Source organism: Hipposideros armiger, unplaced genomic scaffold, assembly GCF_001890085.2.
Source record: "Hipposideros armiger isolate ML-2016 unplaced genomic scaffold, ASM189008v1 scaffold_745, whole genome shotgun sequence".
Taxonomy (NCBI): Eukaryota; Metazoa; Chordata; class Mammalia; order Chiroptera; family Hipposideridae; genus Hipposideros; species Hipposideros armiger.
In genome coordinates, this window is record NW_017732095.1 from 588578 (window position 1) to 603239 (window position 14662).

General features: G+C 53.5%; 1 protein-coding gene across 1 annotated transcript in view; it reads right to left on the reverse strand.

Moving 5' to 3' along the window:
- Window positions 1-2043: 2043 nt before the first annotated feature.
- The window catches only part of MCM3AP (minichromosome maintenance complex component 3 associated protein), a 46885-nt gene continuing 34266 nt past the window's right edge, over window positions 2044-14662 (reverse strand). Inside the window, exons 21-28 of the mRNA XM_019628027.1 lie at window positions 10780-11078; window positions 10585-10682; window positions 9544-9934; window positions 8312-8569; window positions 7711-7840; window positions 6018-6227; window positions 4287-4437; window positions 2044-3269 (exon numbers count right to left, since the gene is read on the reverse strand). Coding sequence (XP_019483572.1) covers window positions 3111-3269; window positions 4287-4437; window positions 6018-6227; window positions 7711-7840; window positions 8312-8569; window positions 9544-9934; window positions 10585-10682; window positions 10780-11078 — 1696 coding nt within the window. The 3' untranslated portion in view covers window positions 2044-3110. The remainder of the gene's footprint in view (window positions 3270-4286; window positions 4438-6017; window positions 6228-7710; window positions 7841-8311; window positions 8570-9543; window positions 9935-10584; window positions 10683-10779; window positions 11079-14662) is intronic.

Genomic DNA, 14662 nt, shown 5'->3' on the forward strand with positions numbered 1-14662 from the left:
CATCCTGCCACCTGTTGGCAGCTCAGCGGCAGCTCAGCTCGGGCCGGACTTGAACTGCTGTTGCTGAGCTCAAACCCTTGAGCGAGCTCTTAACCAACTGATCCACTGGGCCGACCCAACAATAGCTTTAATAATACAAAAGATGATACATGGCATAGTTCAGTCAATACACTTCATTTAAGTTTCCTGTGATTTACCATTCTCTGTGTTGTTTTTTTTACATACCTGTTACTATCACAAGGGAGCAGTATTCACATCAACCACAACTGAATATAAAAAGACCGGTCAGCATCCAGATTAAGTTCCCATGGTACAGATATTTTTTTTGCAGTTGTTGATTTTACAGTACATGATTTTACATTTACCCAGTAATTATAATTCATGAAGTGTCGTTTTACCTCCAGTACTGCTGCTTTTAACACAGCAGCTGCTTTCTACACAGTAGTTGCTCTCTACACGTGTGACTGGTCCGCATAAGTACATTATGGCACCAACCCTGTCACATACACCTGTATTTGTACGGGGTGTATGTGATGGGGTAGGCGCGATGATGTCATCACGCCGGGTACTCGTATGTGGGTGTATCTGCATGTGGGCGGGCCTGCCTGGAGACGGATAGAGGAGCGGTGTCTTGGTTCCTAAAACCATTGAAAATATGTGTTTTCCAATGGTCTTAGGCGACCCCTGTGAAAGGGTTGACCCCCAAAGAGGTCGCAACCCACAGGTTGAGAACCGCTGGAATAGACTGTCTTTACCCCACTATATGTTCTTGCCTCCTTTGTTGATTGACCACATAGGCGTGGGTTTATTTCGGGGCCCTCTATTCTGTTCCATGGTCTGTGTCCGTTTTTATGCCCATTCCATGCTGTTGTGATCCCTAGATTTGTTGTAGTCTGAAATCAGGGGCTGTGATACCTACAGCTTTGTTCTTTCTCAAGATTGCTGTGGCTATTTAGGGTCTTTTGTGGCTCCAGGCAGATTGTTTTCTACAGATGCTCTTCTACATTTGTCCCCATTGAAAAGTGGGATCTATGTCCCATCCCTTGAATCTGTAACCAGATGCTTGTAACCAGTACAGTGGGAAATGATCCTGCATGTTTTCCAAAGCTGGGTTTGCATTTTGCTCACTGCAGCACTTGCACCTGGAATCCTGAGATGCTGTGTAAGAAGTCCGACAACCCTGAGGCCACCTTACTTGAGGAAGCCAAGCCACATGGCGAGGTCACATGTAGCCACTCAGGTTAAAAGCTGTAGCTGATCCCCCTGCCAACAGTGCTACATCACCTGCCAGCTAAGTGAGCGAGCTGTCCTGGATGTCCAGCCTAGTCAAGCTTTCAGATGCCCAGCTGAACCTTCCCCAACTAAAGCTGCTATGTTTATGGTAGTTTGTGACGCAGCAGTGAGTATGGAGATAAAGCACTACCCAAGTGCCCAGTACAGTAAACTGGGTGGGGATGAGAAGAGCAACACATCCAGCGTGTTGAGAAACTTGAGAACACCAGGGATAGAGGTGACCTTAGAAACTTGCAGCAATAAAAAACCAACACAGAGGAATGATTTCCAATCTAAAACTATTTCCATTCAAACAATGAAAGAAATATAAGGGCAGATATAAAGACATTTCAGATGGGCAAGCTCAGAAGGGGGCTAGAAGATGAGCTCCATCAAAATGAGAAAGCAAACCACAGAGAAGGGAAAGGGGACTGGGACTCTAGGGAACAGCCAAGCCTTGGCAAAGGTGGGGCTTTCCAGGTCTTCTCCGAGAGAAAGTGGAGCTAGCACGTTACCTGATGCGTGGAGAGTTCCAGGTGTAGTGAGAGGAACACAGAAAACCGAGCAAATGAAGAAACAAGGCAAGTGACTCAAGGAAAACAAAATTGCACCAAGAAGAGATGTAACCATAAACCAATACAGGGCTCGTATTGGACTTCGGCCAACATTACACTTTTGGGAGAGGAAATGGAGCCATGTAAGTGTGGGTGATACACGTTGCTGAGAGCTAACTCCTCTTCCATTGGGAAATCAAGAGATAATTAAGCAATAGCACTGTTTGAAAGTCTTTATTGATAAGCACAAAGTTGATCACTGACGAAAACCCAAGAAGAGTTGAACAGTGTTTGTTCTGGGAAGTGGGGATTGGTTGGTGGATTTGGTAGGGATGGGGGCGGGTGAGGGAGGAAGTTTTTTTCTTTGCTTGTTTTCTCAGTGAAATCCAAAGCAAGGCCTACATCTAAGGATGCTGGAGGTCTGGAGAATGAGAAGGCATGAAACAGTCTTCTCGCAGACTAGGGGACGGAGGGTTACAGTCCAGGGAGATGCTGGGAGCCTGCCTGACACTGGTGGTCATACTCAGCACCCCGTCTGAGCGCCTCTTCCCGTATGTGGCTTTCCGCACACCGACTGCTAGCAAACTCAGGACTGTCCCCTCCCCCTTCACCTGGACAGCTGCAGCACCCCCTTTAGGATTCCTGCCTTGTGTTGCTGGCCTTCCCCATTAGCCATTTTTAAAGGAAAATGTGACCAAGTCATTTCTCTGGCTAATATCCTCTGACAGTGGATTCCCACAGCATTCAGAATAAGGCGTCAAGGGTGTCCGGTCAGGCATGTCCCTCACTTGGCACCTGTGGGCTTTCATCCATCCTCAGGTACTCTCCCCAGCCCCCCCCACACACACACACACACATCCCCCTCCCTGCACTCACTCCTCTCCAGGAATTGTGCTCTTACCTCACCCTGGCCCCTCATCCCCCGCTTTCAGTCCAGGTGCATGCCTGTGCCCACGTGCAGAGCTGTGCATGCAGTGGGCTCTCACATGAGCTGGCAGGGCCTGCTGGGCAGGGCCCCTGTGCCTCAGGCATCCCTGCAGTGCTGATCTCTGGCACATCTGGGGCTGCAACCTCGCCGAGACAATGAATGACAACTTGTTAACACACAGAGATGCAAGCCGCAAGCTTCCTCAGAGCACGTTGGTGGATGACAGTCTGAGGAGACCATGAAAACAGATGATCAAAGACACACGTAGAAGTGAAATGGTTATCTATGTGACCAGTAGTCACATTTCCAACAGTGCATCAAGCATCGGAATAGCAGTCCCCTGCCGGGTCCACAGTTCATATGTCCACCATGTCCAGCAGCACCGAGAGATGGAGCTCAGAGGCCACCTCCTCTTCCCTTGATGTCTGGATCAGCCTTTCCAGGTGCCGCAGCCGTTCACTCAGAGATGGGCCTGTTGCCTCTGACAACTGCAGTTGGTCCCTTCTCTTTTCATTCTATGAATGAAAAAGAAACTAAAAATAGCTTCGGGATGTCCATAAACCAACATATATTCTCTCTGAAGGCACCAGACTGGCTTGTGAGAAATCTCATCGGGGGCGTGCTGGGCCCGACAGGGCCCCTCCTGGCATCTCAGACGCCCTTCCAACACCTTCCAGCACATACCCAGCTGGGGCCATCTACACATGGGATGTCTCTTCTCTGGTTCTATTATGACAACTTCCAGTGGCGGTCATTTCTATACATTATCGCTGTCAGAGGCTTCGAGCAATTCCATCGCATGTACTGGAACTGCTTAACCAGACTCGCACCTTTGGATATGCAGCTCGTTTCCATTTTTATGCAGTATAACTAATACTACAGTGAATTAAAATGCATTAATTTTTGTCACATACAGTAATTTGTTTAGGGCAGAATTGTTAAGTTAAAGGGTACGATTATTTTTAAGGCATTTGCCCAACTGATAAATGGAAACAGCATGCCATCTGAATTTGCTTTTCTCCCCTACTGAAGGGCTTCCTAATGCCAGTCCAGCATTCAATATCTGTGATAAAACTCTGGTTTGGCTTCTTCTACCACTGAAGGAAGGATGGTGAGGTAGAAAGACCTTGAGCTTTGCAGCACATCAGGTCTAAAAAGCAGCACTCCACACACCAGCTGGACCCACATGGGTGAGGCCCTTGACTCCTGTGAGCTGACCCTCCCCAGGGAAAGGGCACCCCAGAAAGGGAGGTGTGGCTGATGCCACGGCTCCGTACACAGCAGGCACGGCCATCACCGGCTTCCCACCTCCAGCCGCAGGTACGGACAGGAGCACACTGAGAAGTTACACACATTTCAGTCCCCTTCCTCCTTCATTCCACAAGCAGAAACCCAGAAGCTGGCCTTCTGTAACACTGACAGTTAAATCTAACAGAAGATCTACTGTTAGTAATTTCTTGGTCATAACATCACACAATGAACCAAGACGTTCCTTTTCCCCAGCCACTCTGTCTGTAATCAGGTGCCCTCACCTGCGGGCCGAGAGCTGCAAGGGTCTTCCTCGCAGAAGCGAGAGTCTGGGGCACAGACACCAGAGTCTGAGGCAGGTAGAGGGGGAGGGAAGGTGTGTCTGCATGCAGTCCCGTGTCTTCAGACAACCACTGCTGCAGCTGACAGTCAAACCTGAAACAGCAGAGCATCAGCACCATCAGTCACGTCTCTCCGGAGACACCTGGAACTGTTTAAAGCTTTGCTTTCTACTAAGGAGCGAGTTATGCCGTCAGCTGAGGAGCAGAACTGTCCTTTCAGAAGTGCAGTATCTTCTCTGATTTTAAACCTAACTTACACTTCACGAGGAAGGTGGCATTTACCCAAAACAACTGCTTTGACCTGAACACTTAACACTACCTGTCGTTCTCTCCTTTGCTTCATTTCTCTGGCTTATTTCTGATTTTAGTGTCGAGAGTGAGTTCTTATCTCTTATTAGATCCCCCAGAGGTATGTTTTGCTGCTTAATAGTTTAAAATTAACTCCAAATAATATCCCACTGCCACCTAACACACCCTAGAGCTATACTCTCCACACAATTGTCTTTTCAAGAAAAACAATCGATTCAAACTGCTTAAATGGGACAGACCTAGGAAAATCTGCTTTTAGAAACCGGGACTCGGGCACTTGCTCTTCCGGCAGATTTCTGAAGCCCCCACCACACACCAGGCACCATCCCGGGTACCAGGGGCACAGCACTGCAAGGACAGACAAGCCTCGGGCCCAAGCAGCTCACATGTCAGCGAGGGAGTGGACCAGGGCAAGGTGGCCGAGGAGGAGGACAGAGTGGAGATGGGCAGAGGGCCTCGCTGAGCACACACTGGAGCAGCGGGGTGAGCCTGGGACATGGGTGGCTGGGGAGCCCCGGGCCAAAGGAACCGCTAACGCACAGGCCCAGCATGTTGAAGGAGCAGAGGTGAGAAAGGGAATGGGGTCGTGTAGGGCCTTGGATTCTGGGTGGGGAGGGAGCCGCCGGAAGGCTGTGAGCCTCACACTTGAGAGGCTCTCGGTCTGCAGAGCCACCTGCGGCCTGCTGCAGAAATGGCCGATTCTGGACATATTCTGAGGCGAGCCCAGGGGATCTGTGGATGGACTGGATATGGAGGGCTGATTCCCAGGCACTGGCCTGGTCTGCCTTCCAGGACTGCTATGGGCAGGGCTGGCTGGGGGACAGTCAGGGATGGGGCTGGGATGTTAGCTTGGAGACGGGAGGCAAGGAAGCAGTGGGCTATTCAAGTCCGGAGTCCAGAGAAGAGCCCAGGGTTTGACATACATACTTGGGGTTGTTGGAATATTGGTGTTATTTAAAAATCCATGAAACTGCATGAAATCACTGGGAAGTAAGAAGTGGGCACAGATGTCACAGGAGAGGTCCAGAGTGGGGGGAACTGGGGGAAGAGGAAGAACCAGCAGAGGTGGCCGAGGGGCGTGGCCAGTGGGGCAGGAGAGGGACTAAGGGCACAGGTGTGGTCATGGCTGGGGACGGGGTTCCTGGTCGGTCAGCTGTGCACAGGCTGCAGTGATCCTACCCAGAGCGGACACAGCAGACAGAGGGGCTGCAGGAGAGGCTGGAGCCGGGAGAATCACTGGTGTGAGGTTGCAGTAAAGGGGTGACTGCAGAGGGGAACCGCCACGACAGGGACAAGTGCCAGGAGACCAGCTGTCCAGCATGAAGCGGCCAACCAGACACCATGAGGCGAAGGAACAGACTTCACCTCTTGCTGTCCTCTCGCTCCAGCAGCAGCCGGCTGGACAGACGCTGGGCCAGGAGCTCCTGGGCAGAGGCCCCGCACATCAGCTGCTCCGTGCTGGGCACCCGCCCCTCTGGGCCTCGCTCCGCACTCCTCTTCCCTCTGTGGTGCCCACGAAGCAACGGCGGAGTGGGAAACTTGCCGGCAGAAGGATGCGAAGGCTTCATCCCCAAGCTGGAAGTACACGTTTTGAAACGCTTATGGTCAGGACATGGGAGGAGGGGCTCCTGGCCACCGCGCGAGTGTGGGTGCAGGGCTGAGGGCCAGCGCCTCGGCCTCCAGGGACTCCCTACCCAGGTGCTGCTGCCCCCCTGCTGCTAGTCCATGGCTGTCAGCAGCTTCTGTATCGCCCCCTCCTGTTAGCAAGGCTGCTACGTAGCTGTTAAGTCCAACTGGAACTAATGTGTACAGTGGGAGATGGAGCTGGTGCTGGTCTGCCCTCTCCCACTCGGCGCTCTAATTTGGCACGGTCCTTGTGTCACATGTGGTTCTGTGCTGGACTCTCTATTCTGGCCCATTCGCCCACTGTCACTTTACTATTGTGTTGTGCTGTTAGGCAGAGCCCTTCCTCGTTGTTCTTACTCAAAATGCTCTCAGCAATTGCTTCATACTTTTCTCATCCTGATGAGATTTAGAATTAACCTGTTGAACCATGGGGAAAATCCTGTTGTGTTTTTATGAGAAATGCCCTGACTGTACTGTCAGAACTGACATGGTTAGAGCACTGCGTCCTCCCATCAGGGCGGCCCGGCCCTCACTTGGTCAAGTTTTCTTTGCGCCTCAGCGCCCTCGAGTCCCCCACAGGGCTGGTGCCCCTCCTGGTCAGTTCCGGTCCTGGCAGTTGAGAGCTTCTGCACCTTGGCGTTGGCTCTGCCTGATCACATTTCTAGACTTTGCTGATTATCTTGAACTGACAGTCTTACTGTCTAGAAATGATGATTTCTCCTTCCTTTTTATGCTTACGCAGCTGTGTCTGTTTCCATGCACTGGGCAGGGTTTCCAGGACAACAGTGAACAGCAGGATATCAGGGGCAGCGCAGCCTGGTTCTGACTTCAGTGTTTCTAACATTTTACCAAGAAGCATGATTTTTTTTTTTTGGCAGTTTTATGATAGATAGCCTTATCAAGTTAAGGTATTGTTTTTACCCAAGTTTGGTAAGAAATTTTATCAGGAATGGGCATAAATTTTAAGAACAGCATTGCAACACCTACTAAATAACAACGTATTTTTCTGTTACAGCACCGATTATACACACAGGTGTCTACTGTCTGCAGTTGTTCACCTGGGATAAAGCCTCTTATGAATTTTTTTTTGTACTCAAGATTGCATGTGCCAACATTTCATTCAGTATTTTTTAACCAGGTTTGTCAGTGAGAGGGGATGTCAGCTCTCTGTGTCTGTGCTCTCTGGTTATGCTATGATTTTAGGGTGAAGGTCACCTGATGCATGAAGGGACATGCCTGCTTTTCTCTGCTCAGGAGGTTTGTGCTACGTGGGAATGATCGTCCCTCGAGTATTTGTCAGAACCTGCCCACAGTGGGCTGGGCTCTGAGCACAGGACAGGAATCTATCTGTGTGCTTTGGAAGAGAACACCACGGGCTGTCCTCGTGGGTGGGTGTGGAGACAACAGAAACTCACATCAGCACAGATCTTACCAGCCTTGACTCAGCTGGAGCTGCTTCTGTGTCTGCATTCTGGCTTGTTCCCACGATAAAGGAACAGCATAGTTTTTCAAATGTTCTTTAAAAAAATATACACATATCTGGCCATCTTCACTCAGTGCCTCTGAAAAAAACAATACCAAAAAAAAAAAGAGAAACTAATATCACAAGAGCAACAGGTGACCACTTGACATTTGCTTAAACTCCCTGATTTAATGACAAGCCCTTCGTACTGAAGTCACACATTATGTCACTCCTATTGGAGCCAAATGTGCTGCCGGCGCCCGTGAGCCCTTCCAGGTCCAGAGGCTCAGGCCCAGCCCCCAGACTGCCAGGCAGCAGGCTGCCCAGAGCTGCAGGCTTCCCTCTGACTTAGAGCCAGCCCAGGGGGAATACAGGCTCCCTTAGATCCGTCTTAGTTCTCCCCAACGTTTACAAGTCACCTGGAAGTCACTGGCTTGAAAAGGGAGCCTAAGGAAAGGGAGGACGGTGACCCACAGGAAAGAACAAACCCCCGAGTAAACATCTCTCTTCGCTGAACTGGACCGGTGAAGTCTCCCAGGGAGGCAGCCCCAAAGCACTAAGCAATCACTACCTGACGTGACGGGGAGCCTGGGGGGTGTCCAGTCCCTCAGCCTGTGGTGGACACACAAGGCGATGATGTCGTCCCACGGGATTTCAGCGACCGAGGGCCCAGCCCCGCAGCCCAGGGCAGGGCTCTTGCTCTTCCACCTGCCATAGGCTCTTCCGAGCAGATGCTGCACCTGGCACTGGAGGACGGGCTGCGTCTGGCGGCTGCTGGGGATCTGGGAGGCGTACTGGGTGACCATGGAGCACACGGGACGCCAGGGAGCTGGAGTGGAGAGAAAGCACCTCGTGAGCTGCAGGGCTTGACCAACGTACACATGGACACGTCCACGAAACAGTCTTCACTCTGTGTTAATGTAAAGGGTGACTGTGGAGCTGAGAAGTCTGCTCTGAAACCCAAGTGAATGGACCCACAGCTGCTGAGGAAGGAACCACCCTCCCTGTGTCCTGCTAAGGGGGCGCAGCCTCTCCGAACCTGCCTGTACAGGCCCAGCGCCCAGGGCAGGCGGGACATGAGCTCTCGGCCCCCCTGGGGAGCCCGACAAGCCTGCGCAGGGGGGGCGGGGTGTGTGTGTGCATGCTGCTTCCCTCTGGGCCCCTCAGTGATGCGCCGGGGTCAGAAACTCAGACGGGCGCCTGAGGCCTCTGTTCCCTGCGGCCCAAAGGACAGTGGCCCTGCCAGAGCCGTGTGCTGTGCCACCTCAGCAGCCAACGGCCTCCTTCCCTCCTCACGGTGTAAGGGGAGGGGCGGCCTCCACGCCCAGCCCTGGGCCTGGGAGTCTGCACCAGAACAGCCCAGACGCTTCAGGAGGCACAGCCGGCCACCACACAAGAGGTTCTCTGACTAGGAGCGCCGCGTGCTGCAGCCCCCTAGAGCCAGCAGCATGGGGACAGGACTGCCGATCTCCACACCCCATGGTGCAGGCAGGACAGGACCTGCTGTCCATTCAGAAACTCCAGGCCTTGGGGCCAGGGCTGCCCCAGCACCGCTGCCATCTTCCTCTGGGGGCTGTGTGGACACCCAGGCTGCTGTCAGTGGTGAAGGACCAACAGCTGTCCCTCCACCAAAACCCGGGTCATTCTGACTCCAAAGCCCAAAGGCAGGTGCGGTGTGGGGACGGGGCAGAGTGGCAGGCGTCAGACCCTCCCACCGGCGCACGACACCTGCCAGCCTGTCACTACAGTGAGGAGGAGATGGGGACCCCTGCCCCTCGCCCCCGCCTCAGCACCAGCACGCACCCCCCGGGGGTGGCTGGTCCATCTGTGGGAGCTGAAAGCCCAGCACTGCCTGCTTCAGCCAGGCCAGGTGCTCCGGGGCATTCCAGTGCCGGTGAGGAAGCAGCCGGCTGCCTCCGGCCTCAGCAAACTCGGTGACAGGCCAGGACAGGTCGCAGAGCTGCTCGGAGGACACCGCAGAGGCCAGGAAGTGCAGCACGCTGTTGAACAGCTCGATGATGGCAGCGGGCTCCTGCGAGGCCAGGCCCCCCAGCCGCCTCTCTCTTCGGTCATGAAAAAATCGGCCACTAAACTCACGGCCAACCCCATCTTCCACATACTGGATGAGGGTCTGGCAGCAAAGGTCAGGGGTACAGGGGCAGCGGGAGACCAGCCACTGCACGGCCTGCGAAACCTGTGGGGGGAGACTCAGTCAGACAAGTAGAACTGCTCCTCAGAAGGCGCCCCCTGAAGGGCCCCACCCACAGCTGCCACCACAGCTGCCTGCAGCAGTGGAGTGTGGCCTCCTCGGGCCCTGGGGACCCACACAGTGGGGACCCTGGCAGAGGGGCTCCGAGTCCCAGCGTGCCCCGACATACAGACAGGGTTCTGGGAAGAACCAATAGCCCCCCATGCGCCCAGACGTGCTCGTGTCCTGTAGCTATCTTTCTTCCTACTGCTACTTTTGTCTTAATCCTGGCACTCCTTTCCCTAAATGTAATTGTCAGCACCGACTTCCTTTTTTAGGGAAACTTCTGATAATGTTATTTCTTCATCTGTTCCAAGGACAAGCACACTACAAAAATAGCTTATATGTCTGACCTTCAGATGGAACACAGAAATGGTCACATTTTAAATCAGTAACAAAACCTCTACAAAAATGACATGAACGATTCGATATTTTTTGTAGACAGCAGGGCTATGCACAAATTTTATCTTTTATTTTGACTTCTGTTTATATTTGTAGGCTACCTTTCAAAAATGAAATTAACGCAGGCAGCAACACTAGCTAAGTTCAAGACAGAGCAAATGGGGGAAAAGCGAAGTCTCAGGCCGGCCCCTTACCTTGTCTGTGCCTTGTAAGTCGTTAATGGAGTCGGGAATCTGCACGACAGTATAATCTGAAATCAGCTTGGCTGAAACCAAGTCCTGGAGCATCAGGCCTTGGAAGAAAACAGAGGGAGGCCAGCTGTCCTGTCTTCTGCTCCTGACCCCGCCCCGCCAGCACGTGCTCAGACCCCAGCCCACGCCTTCACCCACCGTCCTCCACTTGCTGCTGCACAGTGACCCCGCCCAGGCCGGGCACAAGAACTGCAAGCGGCAGCGCGGGCCACAGGGGCTTGGCCTGCAGGAGCTGCTTGAGCTGCAGCAGTGCCGACGGCCAGTACGTGTCCTCCTCCGCCACGTCCTCACTCCTCACTTGGGGGGCCAGCAGCAGCACCAGCCCACGGGCACCCAGGAGCTCCTTCTGGGCCTCCACGGCGTCCAGGTCCCCATCACCGAGCGCACCGTGGACCACCTGGAATGGTACCCAGACCATCAGGACGGACGCACCAGGGACACATCAGCAGGGCACGTGGACCCCAGAGGCAGCGCAGCCAAACCCCCCGCGCTCTGGGCCCGCCCCTCCATGAGCTAGGAACCAAGGCCAGAAATTCAGCGTCCAGCTAGAGCTGTGTCTGGGCGTGAGCCTTTCGTCTCAACCGTTACAAAAGCAGGTCCCACAGTGACAGGGAAGCACGCAAGCCAGCAGGGATTCCAGCCCGCTTCTAGAGCAGCATGGAGACGGGACAACCACTGGCTTGGGGACGCAGAAGAAGCCACACCTAAGGGGCTGCAAATGTGGTGCCGAAGGAACCAGGCCGGCTGAGCCTGCAAAAGCCCAGAGCACCCAGGCCTTGTGGCACCAAGAGCCAGAGACCAGGCTCAGGGCCCAGGGGGACAAGTCACACACAGAGCAAATGGCCCTACAGGTCATCCACCCACGTGCAGGCAGCCTCTGATTATAGATAGCAAGGCTATCTGTCCCCTAGGCAGGGAACAGCCCCATCCTGAGAGGAACCAGACATGGGCATCCGTGAGCATAGTGCAAGGCCCCGGGCAGCCCCCACCTTACCCTGAGGGCACCAGCGGCTGCCCGAGGAGGAGACAAGTCCTGTCCAGAGCAAACGAACAGCCCGGGGCACAGATGCTGCCATTTGGAGGTCCCCCCGAAAGGATGGCTTGCTATTCAGTTACCCTGCACTCCAGCCCAAACACACAGCTTGGGGCCAGCCCTTTAGGGCGTCACTCAGGTGTGGCACACAGCCTCAGGTAAGGTGTCTGAGGACAGCCTCCAACGTAAGAGAACTAGAACAGAGAACAAGAAACCCACAGGACACAGATAATGCACAGAACATAAGAAAACTTAGAAAGATCTCAAAAAATCCTGATTTCCTCAGAGAGATAAGATGATGCCTCCAAAAATAGTCACAAGATATGAAGAAGTCATGGATAGAACAAGGAAATGTATTGTGTGAATGGAACAAAAAATGCAGCAGAACATCTGGAACATAAAGTCAGAGAAATCTCCGAGAACACGATATAAATAATAAGACAAAAAATAGAATAGAAAGGATGAGACGGTCAGAGGATCAACTGATGAGAACCAACATCTGTCTGATACGGGTTCAAGGGAAGGAAAGCACGTGTCGCAAAGATGCAAAAACGTCCCAGAAGCGAAACAAGTCTCCAGCCTGCAAGGGTCTGCCACGCCCAGCACGCCAAGTGCGGGGAGCTGGCACCGACCGGCACAGAGTGGATTTCCAGAACCCTGGGACAGAGAGCAGCCTTCCACAGGTGACAAAGCCAGGCCACAGAGAACGGAGCAGGGAGAGTCCCAGCAGCGATGCTGGATGCTAGGTGACAGTGGAGCCAAACTGGAAGGAAAGTAACGCTCAGCACGTAGATCCCCCACCCCAGCCACAGTGCAGAGCCATGTGGGGGTGACACACGCATGAGGCAAGGACTCAGGGACTCGGGACATTCCTCCTGCTGCGCCCCTTTCTCTGGCAGACACTGGAAGACAAGCCCCGTCAGACGAGAGACTAAGCATCGCCACTCTGTCCACGGCAGCACCGCGCAGCCCCCATCCGTGTCAGGCCCAGCTAAGCCCGGCTAAGCCGTGTAGCCCAGGGCACTTTAAGTTCTCTGACCCTGTTTCTCATCTGAGCCTGTTTCCTCATCGGTGAAGCGGGGATAATAGGTAAGAGTATCCATCCACAGGTGGCACAAAGACACAAGGGATTTGCCCAACTTAACAGAGTTACAGGTGGGCAGCAGGACCCTACCAGCAGGGAGGCTACAGGGCAGCCATACCCAGGGACATACTATCAGCCCAGAGGGGAGCGGGAGGGTGGCACTCGCTCAGAGGCAAGAAGAAGGGGCAGTGACAGCTGGTGGAAAACCCCACGAGGACACATACAGCCCGTCTGGTGGCACACTGGGGTAAACACTGAGATACAGTGACGACTACGTCCGTGAGAAAAGAAGACAACTATCACCCACAAAGAAAACGGAGGCACCTAGTCACAGAACACTTGCTGGTTCTGGGAAAACAGTGGCCACGCGGCCATCCAAACACGACCCCACTAACAGGTAACAAAGTGCTGACGGAGCCACCCCAGGAGGCAGGAGGGCTGGGGGGGAGCGTGGTGTGAGAGGTCACGGCTCCCCCAGATGGCCGCAACTCCATCTCCCAGTCCCGTCCTGAGTGTGGGCTGGGCAGAGTGACTCGCTTCTAAAAGACACAACAGACAAAGTGGCAGGATGTCGCTTCTAAGATCAGGTGGCACAGCTGATGGAAGCTGCCATCTGTGAGCTGCCTGCAGAGGTCCACATGGCAGGGAACCGAGGAGGCCCCTGGCCACAGCCCACAAGGAAGTGAACTCTGCCCACAAGCACGAGGAGCTTGGGGGTGGACCCTCCCCCAGCTGAGCTGTCAGATGAGACCAGCTCCCTGGCTGACCCGATTTCCACCTGGTGAGAAACACTGAGCCAGAGGACCCCGCTAAGCCCCCCTGGACGCTGACCCACAGACACCTGGACACAAGAAACGCTCGTTATCTGAAGCTGCTAAGTTTGGGGGATTTGTTGCGTGCAGGACACCTTCTGGGAAGTTAGTGGAGAACACTGACAGCGGTCAGCCCAGAGTCAGCAGTGGATGCACGTGACGCGGAGACAGGGACCTAAGCCCTGGGGGAGGGGCCCAGAGGCGCGGGCCACTGGTTCTCACTTGCAATCACGGGCACTAGCTGACTTTTCAACTGCATGCCACTGATAGTTTGATTAAAAATTTTAGCAAAGGTAAGAGGAACAACAAACGCTGCGCAGTGGGTGAAGCCTGACTAAGCCCAGGAGAAAGGGGAAGAACATGCACCACGGCGCAGCGAGCCGTGGCCTCCGAGTGGGAGAGCGCGCGTGGCTCTTACGTTCTCACTCTTGCTTCGTATTTCCTTGTATTTAAAGTTTCATACATGTTTCTCCTTCATTTACACAATACAATAAACAGTATTAAAATGGTATTAAAACAAAAGAAATAAAATCCCTATAGCCTGCAATTTGAAGAAGTTCCAAGGATAGAGGAGACATGATTGGAGGGTCACAGGCAGGTGACCGGGGCGTGCCATGAGGTGACCTGGAGAGGAACAGGAGCTGGGGGAGCGCCCTCCTGAGCCAGCCACCTGGCCAGGCCGGGGCGATGCTCAGCACACACGGGGGCTCCACGCCCAGGATCAAGGAGCTGGCCGGAGCAGCGGCAATCCACGCCTGTCTGTCAGCACCGAAGCCCAGCCTTCCGCCCTGTACTGCTCATTTCCAAGTAAAGAAGAGACACATCTGGTTTGACTTCGAGACACTTACACTGACATCTAAAATCCACTTATGCAGGTTCTAATCTAATGAGGAAACAGGTTCTAGTTAGAAACCTCTCAGGGAACCACTTGGGGTCGGTATTGTATGAACACCTAGAGAACAAAAATTAGAACCTGTAACGGAACCCTGAGGACAACCTGAATGGAAAGCAGAAACAACTGATCGGAAGTGTCCAATACTGGACCTACGTAGGAGCTGGGGCCCAGTTTAGTGAAAAGCGCATAGATTAAAA